The 15,769-nt window shown below is 41.1% G+C and overlaps 1 protein-coding gene across 1 annotated transcript in view; it reads right to left on the bottom strand.

Moving 5' to 3' along the window:
- Positions 1-15,769, bottom strand: part of ANKH (ANKH inorganic pyrophosphate transport regulator) — a 92,320-nt gene that overhangs the window by 34,650 nt on the left and 41,901 nt on the right. Inside the window, exon 2 of the mRNA XM_010222996.2 lies at positions 5,363-5,579. Within this exon, the coding sequence (XP_010221298.1) occupies positions 5,363-5,579 (217 nt within the window). The remainder of the gene's footprint in view (positions 1-5,362; positions 5,580-15,769) is intronic.

The raw sequence follows: 15,769 nt of genomic DNA on the forward strand, positions 1-15,769 counted from the left end.
AGACAAGCTGCCTGTTTGCTCTGCTATAAAAACTCATTTATTTTGTATGTCTGTGGATTAGTTTTACTTTTTGTATAGCAGCATTTAAGCAGAAATTCTTGCTTTTGTCTTTTCTATTTGAATCTCAAAACCTGGAAGCTTAGGAAGTCACACTGAAGTACCATGCACCTAACTTGATCTCACCTTTTCTCTATAGATTTCTCTAAAGCATCAATTAGTACTGCACATACTTCAGACGCCCTTCAAACAACTGAACTCCCTCTTAATGATGCCAGCCGTCTCAAACAAATAGCTGTACCACAGTCATTTTGGGCTGTCTACTGTCCAGCATGTTATCCTTACATCATAAAGAAAACAAAAAGAAACTCTCACAGGAGGTGATACCATTTACTTGCAGACACAGAGGAACATATGTCAATATTAGCTTTAGCAAGGGGAAAAAAAATAAAAATGTTTTTAGTTAAAGTGTGTGCTTTTTTAGAGGCATTCCATATTCTCGTGTTGGTGCCAGTTTTAAAAGTAGACTATTCTTGGAGACTGGAGAAGTAAAATTCTATTCTGCTGTTTGTTACAAGAATGGCCAAACCTGGTGTTGGTCAGGAGTTTGTTCTCCTAAATCATGTGGGCAGATAGGAAAATGCTAATTTGTTAAAAAAAAATTAAAGGCAAAGCCTCACTTGGAGATGGCACACAGTTTCTTTAAGTCTTTGATTAGCCTGACTTAAAGCAAAAGCTTATATCTCCCATGTGAAAGTCCAAATGATCAGGATGTTTTAGGCTGAGTGTTTCATTTTTGCTCATAGTAAAAAATGAGTAACAGAACCAGCTTAGACAGAATGATTATTGCAATCATCTTTTCCTTCGCTCAGTTCTATTTGGAGATTGTATTAACTCATTTGCCCGAATTTACTAACATCCATCAGTCTCTGGAGCACTTTTGGATAGGCATTCACCTCATAAGTCTCAAAAACAGGCTGTTTTAATATTTTTTAATTAAAAAATGTATAATTACTATCCTACAATCCACAAATGCTCAGAGGCTTAATTCATTATACCTTCACCCTGAATATTTTGTTCATAAGAAACTCCCCCCTTGCGGAAGAACGGCTGGGGTGGCTGGGGAACAAGTTACTGCTTTTGCAATGGCCATTCGAAGCTGCTAAAGCAGGACACCCTTTCAATAACTACTGTCTTTTATTAATACCATTTTATCATCTTTTTTTGTAGGAAGAAAAAAACAAAGATTGGATTATATTCTGACTTGTGTTTCTGTGCTATAATCTTTTTTTCCAGGATGAAACAACACAGTGGTCATGTCAGAACACAACTGACTGGAAAAAATAGTTCAGTTTCCCAAAAATCACGCCATAATTCCAGTCATTAGGAGATTCTAGCAATGTTAAAACTGGATTTGGTTGGATTACACCCATGTCTCATTACTTAAACAGGTTTTTTGTGTAAATGCAGTGACCATGCATGTGGGCAGACCAAGAAAATTAGTGGGTTTGCTAGCAGATCCTGATGTATTCACCTATAAAATCTGTTCAGGAGGGACACATGCCTGCCAGCCACTCACTTGGCTACCCAGTCTGCCATGTGTTTGATTTGTTAGTGAAGTTTTTTTTTTTCTGACAGAGTTGACAAATGATCCATCATCTAGCAATCTAGTGTTTAAACTGATGGTGGTGATGGGCACCAGTTAAGAGTGTCTACCTAAGTAAAAAGGATGCTTCCCCAAAATAATGTCATTTCCAGAGCATGGGAGAGCTGTAGAAAGTAATTTTAATATACAAAAAGAGATAAACAGCCTTAGTATTGTGTTTCCACAGCTTGTAACTCCTTCTGCGTGATGGTAAGTATAGGCAGGCAGTGCCAAGGGAGTGAAGTGGAGAGGACTGAATGATGTTATTTGATTGCCAAGGAAAACGTTCATGTCCTTCATGATACTAGCGCCAGAAGAACCCACTTAGTATGGAGGACTTTTCTCAGCGGCACCTGTGAAATGCATGATGCTATAACGATGATATATAAATGACTTCTCTGTCAAGCTGGTAATTTAGTGAGATGCCATAAATATGCATCTCAAATGCCTCCTCTTACAGCTCGGTATTCCCACAGCCAAGCTCTGCAGTAGCTAGCAGCTTTAGACCTTGACTACATAGCAAGCTTCCCACAGGGAAACTTTTTAAACTAGTTTTTAACTAGTGAAATAGCACCAGGGAAGGCAGGCAGCATACTATTTAACATTTCCACATTGCATCTGCAAATACAAGACTTGCCTCCTGACAGAGGGTCTACAGAGGCATTTAAAATGGGAAGGGGAGGTGGTTTCAATTCCCAGCACTGTCATATCATAGTGTTTTGATATCGTGTTGACTTGTGGTCAAGCCATTTAGTTTTGTGGTTCTTGCTGCTCCCTGCACTGGATGGTGACAGGGACTGTTGTGGGGCCTTTGCAGGCTCTCCATGGGAACTCGGTGCCTGCAGCATCCCAAGGTCGGAGCTGTGAGTCTAAGGCGTTTGGCTCAGCCTTAGCCCCAGTGCAGGCAGCAGTGGGGAGCCTGGTCCTGAAGCAAGGAAGTGTGAGTCAGTTGGGTAAAATGGTCTGTTTTGATACTGTAAATAAGCAGCAGTTGCTGTTTGTGAGGAGCTGTGTGTGCGGACTGCAAATAGTCTCTATCGCAGTTGGAAACGTGGTGATTCATTGTGGTCACCGTGTTTTTACCATCACTTGTTTTCCTCCTCCTGGCTTCCTGTACTCCTCCTTATTTCTTTATGGGCTTCTTCTTTCCTGTTTCTTTCTGTGCTTGGGCAGTCCATAGCAGACAGTCATGCCATCTTCCTTAGCCCTGTGCACATTTTATGTGACAGAAATTCAGTCCCCTGAGTTGTGTTTGTTTCTCTTTTCATCTGCTGAGCACCAGTAAAACTGGATTTTTGTCTCCTGAAGATAGTCTGCAATAGGCTTGCAGATGTTGTGGTGTAGCTGCAGATCCTAGGAGGCTGCCTGTCTGTTGCTGGATTCCTTCTCCTTTTCCTGTTGGGGAGGTTGTGCATCTGTGGGTCAGAAAAGAGTAATTAGGATTTGAAACATTTTCAAAGGAAACTTGAGACATAAAACTTGGCAACATCAGCCAGGCAAGTGGTGCTAGAATCTGACTAGCTCCATTCACTTGGGCGCTCTGCCAGTCTCTGATGTGGCCTTTGCATATTTTCAGGCATAGACAAATTAAAATACTAAAAAATATTTTGCTGTCTGCCACCATGAGCAGTTGAAAGCTTATGCGAAGCCCTTTAATTCAGCACTTTAAGTTTTTAGGCAAGTACAGTCCTTTTTTCTTCTTCTTTTTGTTTTTTTTTAGTAACTGCAGAGAGGGCACTTTGGAGGGTCTGAATTCAGTACGGCTCCATTTCAAGGCAAAGCCAAGTAACTTACCTGGCATTTTTTCAAATGGTTGTCCCAAACCCCTCTGCTCAATAAAATGTACCGCATGGAAAATCCAGCTATGATGTCCTTTACCTGGAAATCTGATGGCTAAACTTTAAATTCTCCTAAAATCTGTAATGACTTAGCACGAAATTTTTGATATTTGGAAAATAATTCTCTATCTAGCTGGAAAAGCCAATGACTTTGACCAGCCCTGGAGGGAAAACAAGCAAGGAACTAGAAGGGCAGCTCTGGAGGCTCAAGAAATATTCCAAGCAAAGAAATGTGGGAGTCCAACGTACAAATTGAACTTACAAATTAAACTCACAAGTTTACAATATTGACTCAGCGCAAGTACTCAGCCTCAGCTGCAAACAGATATTGAGGAAGTGCCCAATCAATACTGCTGAAATAAATAACTTGAATGCATGAATGCTAAAATTATCTGGTAAAATTATCAAGAGGGTTAGCCCAGACAGAGTGTTGGTGATGGCTGGTGAGCACAGTACTTTACATGATGTTGAGTGCTTATTATCACTGGAACATAGGATAAAGGTAGACTGACAGGGCTACTGTGTCAGGGCTGGAATAAAAGCCACGATGATCAAACAAACTAGAGTGCCTGGGAGGCACACAGTAAATAAAGTGGCACCCCACTGAGGGATGTGGGCAGGAGACCTGCATCCTTGCCAGAAGGCTCTGGTAACTGCTCATGCAGGAACTCTCTGCTGAGCAGGAGCATGTCTGGTACATGAGATAGCAACAGCTTGATAATGAAGAGTATCCTGCATCCAGCCCGCTCTGCAATTCCACAACAATTCTGTCTATTGCCATCACACTTGCTTTTTGCATGTTTCTACAATAGAAAGATCTGCCACCCCAGGTAACACACCGACCTCCTTAGACCAAACCCCACCGCTTCCACAGGCTATGGTGCCACATCCCTCCCTCTTCCCATGCCTCTGAGCATCCAGCTTCTAGGATTGTACCTGTTGAATGCCATGCAGTCTCTGCTGCTTCCTCCAGTATCTCCCGTTCCTTGAGGCTGAGATAGATACACTCGTTTCTGCTCTGTGACACGAGCTAGAAGGTGCAGAGGATCTGGTGCAGTTCTTGATGAGAATGAAGTTAAAATCTTCCAGGTCACGTAGTTTATTGTTGTGGTACTGGTTGATGCTTGGCTTGATGACACATTTCAGTCTCTCAGGAACTTGAAAATTCTGCGTTTTTCTTTTTTTTTTTTTTTTAATTCCATTATTGCTGCTTGTGTATTTTCCTTGCTTGGAGTACATTCAGGGAGCTGGTCTCAGCTTGGCATCGAATGCTCTTAGCTATTTCTCTAAGAGCTATTTCTCTTACAGATCAGTTATTCAACAGATGTGGATCAAGACTAGCACTAGTGGAGAGTAATACCTGGCATTTTAATGAGGTTGCTGGCACCTGCTTGCTTGGAGTTTTGCACTGTAAGATAACTAGTGAAAGGAAAGGCATCAAGGGAATACACCAATAATGCTACCAAGCTTGGACAAACAGCTTTGCCTTCCACATCTTGATGTCCTGCTGAGTGGTGAACTTACTCATGCACACACTGTGCCACCAGGTGACGGTCACTGCCTGCCACTAAGACTGAGCTATCAGCTTTAAGCAACCCATTGATGTTGCCAGGTCAGCAACACTGGCAGCATGAGATAAGCAATGAAGTGAGTAGCCAGGCAGGTGAGCCCTGGGGGTAGAATCTGCCATTTAACAACATGTTTAAAAAGTAATAAGAATTGCAAGGCTTGGGCACGGTTCCAGCCCAAGAGAGTTCATCTCCTTGCATTTCCTGCTGCACTTTTACAAACAAAATTTTAAGCCTACAGAATAATCAGCTTTGAAGAGCGGGTGAGGGATAGGAAACAAATTAAGAGATGTATTCATTAGATTTGATCTTACCTATTAAGGTATGAAATATAGCAGCTACAGCTCCAGCCACGACCATGCACAAAACTGCTTTGGTCCTGTCTCGCTTGCTGTTCACAAACACCAGACCTACGTTTTTGAAGTCACTCATCGGACCTGTGAAGAACTTCATCAGCGAGTATGCCAGCCCATAGCTGGCCAGCATTTCCACAGCATCTTCCTTGACAGCAGCGATACCCCTATTCAAGGCCTGTTGAAACATAGAGAGACAAAGAATATAATGTAGCACGTGTGCAGGAAGGCTGAAAAAACGTCTTCTGCAACCTCTTTCTGTAGGAAAGGAAGTTCAACTCTCATTATTTTTGCCCTGAGTTGGCTCTTCTCTGCATTCAGAAGCAGAAAATGACTTGAGATATAGCCAGCATGGTAACTTCACATGGACAGTAAAGGAGCAGAAGAGTTTAACATAATCTCTTTTTAAAATGCGAATGTGACTATTTATAAAGTATCTTACAAAATTCTTCTATACCAGAACTCCGTCTTTTTTTCTTTTCTGATTGACTTAATGACATGTTTTACATCAAGAATGATACCATATTATTTAAATACCACTTTGAGGCCGGAGACCTGAATGTAACCATGCGTAGTCCTTGCAGGCCATATATCTGTTTAGGTAGAAAACTTTGACAAAATACATATTGAAAATTTAGGAGTTAAAACGGTGTTTCGGTGTATTTAGCTTTTAACTACATTCCATTTAATTGTTGTGAAGAACTAATACAATCCCATATTTATATTAGGAAACTGGGCAACGTATGTACATGTCTAAACATGTATAACATGTCTATATATGTCCTCCTTTTATGTATTTCACAAGACCTTCACAAGACCCAGATCATATACTCCTTTACACCTCTTTGTAGCATATTTAAAAAGAAATACAGTGCACACACTTCAAGACCTTAATTCAAATAACCTTAACCTACCATTTCATTCTAGGCCCGTACTTAGGCTACGCCTACCGATGAATCACCATGAACTAAAAGGAGCATTTCTATAACCAAGATGAATCCCAGAAGGAATGTGTAAAATCATTGCTTCAAATTCAAGCCTACACCAAAATGCTTCTGAATTATTGAGTAAAAGTGACAGAATGATAAATTTTATCTTCAGTGTGATAGCATCAATCTGATATATTCAGCAAATTGTTAAAATAGTATTAGATCCAAAAAGTGAGCATGAAATAAGACTTGTTTTCACAAGAATTTAGTTCTTATAGGTCACAGCCGATGTGTGCTGACAGGGCCACAACAACTGGGCCTCCCAGGAGCACCTCTCCAATCCATCCTGCAAATCCTAGTTTATCCACTTACATGACACTTCTCACATTGCTTTTTTCCGAAAGAATAAAACACAAACTGAGTATTGGCAGGCAACCAAGGTGAAGTCCTGCCATTTTAAATGTAAGTATTTTGGTTGCAGGTTGTTGAGTACTTTTCTTTTTACTACAAGTCCCACTGACTTCCAAAGAAACTGCATCTCCATGGCAGAAATTAGCTTTTTTCTTATTGCTTTTCTTTTACATTCTTCCTGTAAGATATGCTTAATTCCTTGAGACTAAAGCTGCACAATCAAAGTAGCAGAAGAAAATAGCAACCTATCCATCACTGATATTTGCTGATTTTTTGTAAAAAGTGCTCTGACCTAAATATGTGTGATTCCAAATGCTTTCACCCTTCCTGCTCCAATTTGTTCCTTCCTAGAAAATATCACATCTAAGATCCTGAAGACCTGTTGCAGGTATACATGGTCACTTCTGAGGAACAGATAATTTCACTTATTGCACTGATGGGCACTCAAGTTATGTTCTATCTACAGGTGCCAAAAGAGATGCTATCCTGTGACACTAGTGGTGTACCCAGGCAATCTGTAGAGAAGGCTGTGTGGCCTGTGAAATGGTCAAACTTAGCTTCCTTTCATGATGATATTGGATATCCAAGTGTATACTGAGTTGTAATCTTTTCGTTTACACTTTCTAAAGATGTTAGATCTTCTTGCAGCTGTCGCCAGTAATGGGCAAACACGGCCTTTAGGTCAAGTCATATAGAGAGTTGGTTCCTTGGTGGCTTTTTTCCCCCCCTTATCCACAAAGAACGCCTTGAAATATTTGTGGCTGCTCTGGTTTGAAGAGAAACAGAAAACTAGCTTCATGTGGTCTAGCTTAAATGTTTCCTGTCACTTGCAAACAGCGGAAACCTTTTCAGTCCAATTCACAAGCACGAGTGCTTCCTTCCTGGCCTGGACCACTACAGAGTTTCAGAGTCCACAAGGGAAGATAGTGTCTTGGAAAACCAGGACTCCAGGAAATCAGACTATGTGCACAGACCCAGCCCTGCAATCTCTCTGCACAGAGACAAACCTTTGCAGAGCACAAGTCTCAAGCCAACTAAACCACCTCCGTGTGGCTTTGGCCCTTTGGGATCACAGTTTTCCACACAAGTAGGATAGAAAGATAGATCTGAGCACTCCTCTTGCTCTACGATTTTACAGGCTGAACTCTGATCTCTGATGTTTGAACAAATTGCAGCTGTATCTGAATAATTTTCCCCTGACACATGCTGTGTACTGGGTAAAGTAAACTGGCAAAACCCAAAAGGGACTTTGTAAGAGAAATGTTGTCATTAATTTATACTCCTGTGGAACAGTTGGACATGTGGTGAAATACCCTAGAGGCAAGGCCTGCAAAGCAATGCTCCTGAACGCTTCTTTGGAAAGAATCTTAGGAAATGAACAGCCAATAGAGCCATCTACAGATGGTTTAGCTTTTCCAACTTTCTTTTTCCAATTTCACTTTAAGAAGACAGTGCAAAAGACTCTTCATTCTCAGTTTCCAATCACAAGCACTTTGTGCAGCTTTTCTACCTCAGGCACCTTTCTGTGTCATTATCATTGAAGCCACTGAGTTCTTACTTGCTTTCCTTAAACCCACAAGAGACCTCATAAACTTGGGAAAGCTGATTTGGGGCGCAATATGAAAGATAAAGTCAGTACATCTTTCATGGCGTGCCAGTCATGCACTTGGTAATCTTCCAGTTTAATTTCCTGTTAGGTCTTCAATTAAATCTCTAATAAAGAAAGAAAACTATACATCAAGACAAATCTCCATTTCTTGTTTATCTGACTGCATTTTATACACATTTTGGGTACACAAAAATCAGCTATTAGAACTAGTCAGCAGCCTGTGTATTGCATACTTGTTTCACATGCAACAGAGGATTTCTCTGCAAAGATTTGTGTGACTTTTCAAGCAAATCAGACAGACCTAAGTAATAGTAATAATGACAGAAGCAATACAGTAAGTTAGCTTGGTCATATATATTTCAGTTGCCATCCCACTTTCAACCGGCTTAGTCACACCAACCCTGACAGGGGAACTAGGAAATAGAGGTGCTTGCAGAAAGACTATTGGTGATGGCAACTTCTGAGGTTTTAACGAACAGCTAGCCTAACATGGCAGTAGATTAACATGCCTTGTACAACAGTAACATCTTATCATATTACCAGAAATATGAAATCTTTAATAGAGGGCATGGGAACAACATCCCGAGCCCTATTCTTATGCCAAGTTCAGTGTTGTCTCTAATGTCCACTAAGATCAGAGTAGTTTTTAAATTAGCATCCAAAAGATGTAAGTCAGAAGAACAGCAAACAATATGCTTAACGACATTTTAAAACAGTAACCGCATCTTTAAAATTGGGTACTGCAGCTACCTTTATCCTCTCAGAAGGAACATATGAGACCTTCATCAAATCTCTACGCCACGCATAATGGATGAATACAACAATCTTTTGCATGGAAAGGGAACGCTTGAAAGAGCAACAGTTGTGGAGAAAAATGACAGGGCCCTAAGCAGCTCCAATTTTGCATGCCTTTTCAGCACTGCTCACTACTGCTGGCAGAAAAAAATGATACCTTCCAGTCTACAGGCACGCACCTGTGGCCAAAGATTCGAAGTCCCTCCCTTAGGCTGGTTTGCTAATGTTTGATCACCTCTTATATGATCCTGCCTTGCCAGTGACTGAAGGATGACTAGATTTGTATATAGCTATAAAAGCTTGAAAAAAAAGGAGAAACTGGCAATGCCATATCTGTAATAAACCTTCTCTTTTGCTTGTAAAATGGTTTAATGCCTACCTAATGCACAGAACTTCAGTAGTTTGAATCTCACTAGAAGTGCACACTTTCGGCTTAATTTGAAGTTAACTATTCACCATACAGTAAATACTTCACTGGTACATGTTCTCGGGGTTGAATTTCAAGCAGAACAAATAAAATCTGAGAAGCAGTAATTCCTGTCACTCCTCAATTTTGATTACTCTGAAAAAGAAGATCATGACCTACAGGTAGTTGTCATGTACTTACGTCTTGGTTAGTTTGAAAATGGGTTTTCAAGTTTTCTGAGTTGTTTGCAAGTCTATTTTAACTATTAAACTACCTGAAGATGATACCAGAAACTCAATAAATTTGGCAGTAACTTGGCTAAGGATATCTTTGGTTCAAGGAACATTTGTAGGAACCTCAAAAAGCCTTTTTCCTACTTGTAGTCTCCCAAGAAGACGGGAGAGAGCTGGTTAAAGAACAAGCTAACATAAGGGACAGTCCTCCAAAGTCCAATAATCTCTCTCTTGATAATTATTGGCTGAGTTTTCATCTACTAAATTTTGGTGCACTGACATCATCTGTATCAAATTTACTACTGGGCTTTGGCTGTTCTGCTTTGCAGTGTCACAGTTGCATAAACTGCATTGCCAGAGGATATGTGACAAATACAGGACTCTTGAAGCATAATTGAAGTATTGGATCGGTGCTGCCTGTGCAGTGCTTGTTTCTGGTTTGGGGTTTATTGTAAAGGCAGGAGCCACTGGAAAGTAATTTGAGGCAAACTGCTAGTGCCTAACACAGGTCTGTGTAGGACTTCCACAGTCGTAGACATAAAAAGGAGAAAAAACGGGGTAAAAATAGCACACACCAAATTCTCCTGGGTCAAGAGGATTGCCAAAGCATTGTGTATGAGGAGACAGACCTGAAGGGGTAGAGGCAATCTGATCTTGCAGATAAAAAGTGATGACTCTTCATTATTTTATTGTTCCTTTTCCTTCCTTTCTTCCTTCTTTTCCTTCCTTCCTTTCTTCCTTCCTTCCTTCTCTTCCTTCCTTCTCTTCCTTTCTTTTTTTTTCTTTTCTTTCCTTTCCCCCCCCCCTTTTTTTTTTTTTGCAATGCTTCTATCCTCGTTTAAGTGCCTCTAATTTTGGTTCGGCATCTGCTGCTGGTCATGTGTCAGATGATTGCAATGCCATCTGAGGTCAATTTCTGACAGTGTGCTAATAAAACCCGTCTCTCCTATTCCCTTATTAAAGCTTCTCTTGAGGAGAGCCACTAGTTCAGGCTTTCTCTAGCCAAAATGCTGCAAGCGCTGAAAACAGGTCGACCCACCAAAAGTTACAACCGCTAATGCACAAGTGGGCATGCTGGGGAGCTGGCAGATAAGCTAAACACACCAGACTAGGGCACTGAGGGCCTGTCCGTAGGTACAGGCATGATGACCAGTGCAAAGAGACGGGCAGCAGTGCAGAAAAGCCGGGGGAGCCCTTGGCTTTCAGAGCAATATGTGAGATTTTTGTCCCGGGAGTTCATCCTTGGAGGTAAGAACCATTTGCGTTTATGTCACGGAAGTATGGCTGCCTCCAGCCTCAGTTTATTTGTCTCCAAATCTTCACTTAGAGGCCAGAGATTCATTTTCTCTGAAAAGCTATTTCTCTTGTAAAGCTAAGAGACAAATAACACTGAGTTATAAATTAAAACACATAAAACTGGGAGCAGGCCATCTACTCATCTCTTCAAAACGCACTGTGGAGCAGCTATCATTTTTTCATCAAATCCCATTTTGAATCCAGAGAGCACTAGGAAGGATGTAAACTAATATCATATGTAAACTAATGTAAACTAATATCATATGCATCATAACATGTACAAAGAAAACTTGACTTAATCATAAATGATGTGGTACCTGCAGCAGTCCTCCTTACTTTGCTCTTTATTTCTCACAGGAACATCTGTAGCTACAGATTTTGTTCTTTGCTTTGCATTGCTCCCCCACGGTAAAATATAAACAGATTTACTATCAGTTGTCTACTTCATAAAAACTCATTTTCTCATGTTTATAAATTAAATCTTAGGAAAGGGCTGCCCTAGGACTTATTTGTATGCATCCTGCCTATTTAATCTACACAGGTCCCCTACCTGTCAGTCTGCCAGGTATTAACATTAACTCAGTCCCTGCTGAAATAGCCCTCAGTTTTCTCTCTTTCTGAAATGGATATTGCTAGTTTCTCCAAGGCTGCAACTTTTTACCAGGCTCCAAGAACTTGCAGCCCGGTTCAGGTCGGAAGGGATCTTTGGGGAGTAGGCTGCTCTGGGCCATGCTCAAGCAAGGCCTGAATGTCTTGGAGGAGATGCAGGGGAGACCACACAGCTTCTCCAGGCAGCCTGTCCCAGCATCTACGCATCTTCATCACGGTCTTTTCTTTCTTACTATCTAATCTGAATGGGAATCAGAAGACCAACGGCCTTGTCTCTTATGCATTAAAAGATGATCTCTTATCAGTGAAGGTCCCTGCACTCAGCACAGTGCAGAGCTCCCATTTTCACTGATTCCCCTTTCATTTCCTGCAGACTTGACTCTTTCACTATCCTGCATGACTTCTGGTTTTCTTTCACCAAAGACATTTTTGTTCTTATCAATAATTGACCTAATAATTTCATCTCACTCCATGAAAGTTCCATAAGTTCCACTCGCTTTTCTGCTTTCACCCTTTCTGCTGTTTCTGGCTTTCTCACAGATAGAATTTACCATACCACATAACATTATTTTGAAGTAATTTAGATGTTTTAATCCTTTCCTTTGCATTTCTATATTCAAGTATTGCATATGAAGCTGGCTATTGCCTCTTTTTGCACACTACGAGTAATTCTCTAAGTGGTATTTTTTCAAATAAGATTTCCTAGCACTCCCAATTACACATTCCTGTATTTATTGTGAGTCTATTTTTTCCCTTAAGAAAAATCAGACTGGCATTGATCCAAATTAAAAAAAAATAAAGAAACCCACATACCTTTTAAGGCACAGCAGAGATTGTCTAAGCTAAAGTTTTTAAGGTACGAGGTGAACAAGGAAGCCCTGTATCTGTCATTAGCTCACAGCAAAAGGGAAGTATCTCAGTATATTTGTTTGTCTCAGGAATTGTGAAGTCTGGCTCTTGTGTGAAGTCTACTGGAGGCCAGATCAGCAAAGTTTATTTTTACTCCTTCAATTGTCTTATTTCTGTGACTTCCTACTCTTTGTTAATGCTTAGGATCTCATATACTGATACCTGGAAAACAAATACCTAAGACAAATAATTGACTACTGACTTAAAACTGACACCTGCCAAGAAAAATAATGGACTACCTTTTTTGTATGGAATCTATGGGATGTAATAATATATTTAGCAAACTCTGCAAGAGGCAGCAACAGAACTCTCCCACTACCAACATTGTAGCCAAACCCAGGGTACCACGACAAGTACAGTCTTACCACTTTCTGGCTGCTTTTGAGGAGACTAATCTACTACTGTTATCATATAGAATTACTAATTTTGCCACTGCCAGAGTGGGCAATCATTTGGGAGGGCTGGTTTACTTAGGGGCAGCATGGCCACACAAACAGAGGCTTTGGTGCGACAGGGAAATGGAAACTTCCTGAAGTGGATCTGCAGCCAGAGGGAGCTTCTCTTAAATCAGCAGATGATCTGCTTTGGGAAATAAACCCATTTTCAACTTTTGAAAATGCCAGAATTATGAGCTGGCTACCTTTTGCCCCTCTCTCCCTTGCCAAGTAGGGTTCAGAAGCCTCCCTCCTAGAAGCAGACTAGGATGAAAGAGCTTTGCAACAGCAGTGCTGTTGCTGCCAATGGGCTTCCGTGCTCACTCAGAGTTCCCTACGAGCCTCAGAACATATGTGCACTAAGCAAAACACGTTACGCAAGTGAGTCCCTGCTATTTAATGAACATTACTTCCACATGATAAAAGGCTGAGGCAAACTGAAGCAAGCATCTGCAGATTTTGCTCCTTCAGCCTCGGTCTATGTTGTCTCCCTCTCCCACTGGACACAAAAGAGACGACAAGCTCATAGAGCAAATGCACCGAATTCCTAACTTATCATAGGGCTGGGCTTATAAGGAAAGGCAAACAATTGGTCTGGGCTTTTATTTTCCTCAGTTTTACACTATATACCAAGGGAAAGCAAAAATCTGCAAAGTGGATGTCAAAAATACTATGCTTCCTAAAATGTGTATTGCCATGCAGTAAGGCTCCTGGGTCTGACCGGGGGAGTGGAAGGCTGCCTAGCTGTCCCTGAACACGCAGGACGGCAGGACATTCACGTTTCCTTAGTGCACTGTGCAATTACCTGCTGCCCCTTAACTCACTCTCAAAGCATTTATCTCCCCATGCGGCCCAGCAGTGACATGTTGCTAATGGACTGGGGCTTTGCCCAGCTTCTGTTGAGCAGAATGTGTTTGAGATTCGTCATTTTTGTCAGCTGCTGTGTCGAGAAGGGATGCAGGGGTTGGTGAAGGTTCGTGCTGAAGCAGCTGCTGCATCCAGCGCGCCGGCGGCTGCACAAAGCCGTCCTGTTAGGTGCAATTCCAGCGGCCACGACCACGGAGCTGCCAGATGAGCTCATGTCTTAATTGCTTGGAAGCGAGAAACGGAGGGCACCCAGACTACCAGCCCAAATCCAGACTTGGTGTTTCCACTCCTGGAAACATCCACTAGGAACCAAGTCCGTAACATCAACATGAAAACCTTCCATATGCATCTGTTTTTCTTTCCCTTTCATTCTTGTCCTTTAGACCAGTTTTATTAGGATGAGATTAAAGTTCTTTTGGTTGAATTGGAAACAAACTCTGGATAGTGACAGTGATTTCCTTTCTCTAGGACTGGTGAATTTATTGCAAAAGTCCCTCTGAAGCCGTTCCAGTTATTCCAGCACTTGCCAACACTGCAATACCTACAGAAAGCAACAATCCCTCTAAACTTGCAATTCTGCATCTAGATTTTGACCTAATATACCTGTTAACAAATGGGGGGTAGAGGGATTCAAAGTGGAGAAGCAAGAAAGGGTGAACTGGCAAAGTTTCTTCAAAGTCATTATTTCCTCTTAGAAAACAAATCCGTTGTATCCCAGCCTAAGTTTTGGGAACTCTGAACTTCTCTCTCAGTTCTAACATGTTTACAAGATTGGCTAGCACTTACTTCCTTTTAAAAATAACTTGCCTGTTTCTCCTAGTATCCAAAGACATGAAGTCAACAAGTTAACTCACAATGAAATTATGGCACAACTTTTTCTGGAGGTGAGCGTAACGGTGCACAGAAAACTAACACGTTTCTCCTGAAACCGTGCACTTCTTCAGGAAACTACTATCTTTCACAAAAAGAAGCCAAATAGGATATTTGCACAAGGATGCTTCTCAAGACAGTTTGGTAGTGTCAGTCTTAACCTTTCTTATCTAAAACTGGAGTCTTTTACTCTCAGATTGGAACAGCAAAATACAAGAAATTTCCAGACTTATATGTACATTCAAACCTCTACCTTCTTAAAGGCAATGACTAATAGAAAGAAACTCTCCTAAATTTCTCAGATTTTGTGAAGTTGGGCTTTATTTTAAACCAAAAAGAGGAACTGCAGAAAATGCTGCTTTCACAGATGCCAGGCCTTTGCACAACATATCCCCCCAATTTCATAGCAGGGAAACTCCCACTTCCAACCCAGCTTTGCAAACCTCACTTGGAGAGAGACATGTCTATAAGATAGATGAGACTGCAAGAAATGTTAAGAGAAGGAATTTCCCAGCAAGACTGCATATTTTGGGTTGACGGAGGAATATGAGCAAGCCTGCATTGCATTTCTTCGGCCAGTTCTGAAAGACAGATGTCAAAAGCAAAAGTATTTTGCTTTATTTTGGAAATGCTGACACACACTGATAATCTTTTGCCCTGAAAAGTAATTGCATAAACAAGTCAAGTTTGACTTTAGAAGCTGTTGAGAAATCTCAGATTGTTTTGTTTGAGCTAAACTATCTTCCTCCATGTCTATCCTGAAAAGCTTTCTTGCTTTACTTGCAGAACAGAAACTTTTACTCTTTCACCGGAATCTGGGGCGTTGGCCATACACTCACCAGAAGATACTTCATAAGCAAAATGCCTCTTTCTATTTTGGGTCTTGGTTTCTAGGCTGGTTTTTAAGCCATGAGTCTGTGTCGTGAAAACTGCTAAACTCTCATTCTCAAGTTGGGGTGGATGAGAATAAATGAGTCAGCAACTGAGGCATGGGTTGAAA

The sequence above is a fragment of the Tinamus guttatus genome, unplaced genomic scaffold, assembly GCF_059628265.1.
Source record: "Tinamus guttatus ecotype Peru unplaced genomic scaffold, ASM5962826v1 Tinamus_guttatus_pri_ptg000302l, whole genome shotgun sequence".
In the NCBI taxonomy this organism is placed as follows: Eukaryota; Metazoa; Chordata; class Aves; order Tinamiformes; family Tinamidae; genus Tinamus; species Tinamus guttatus.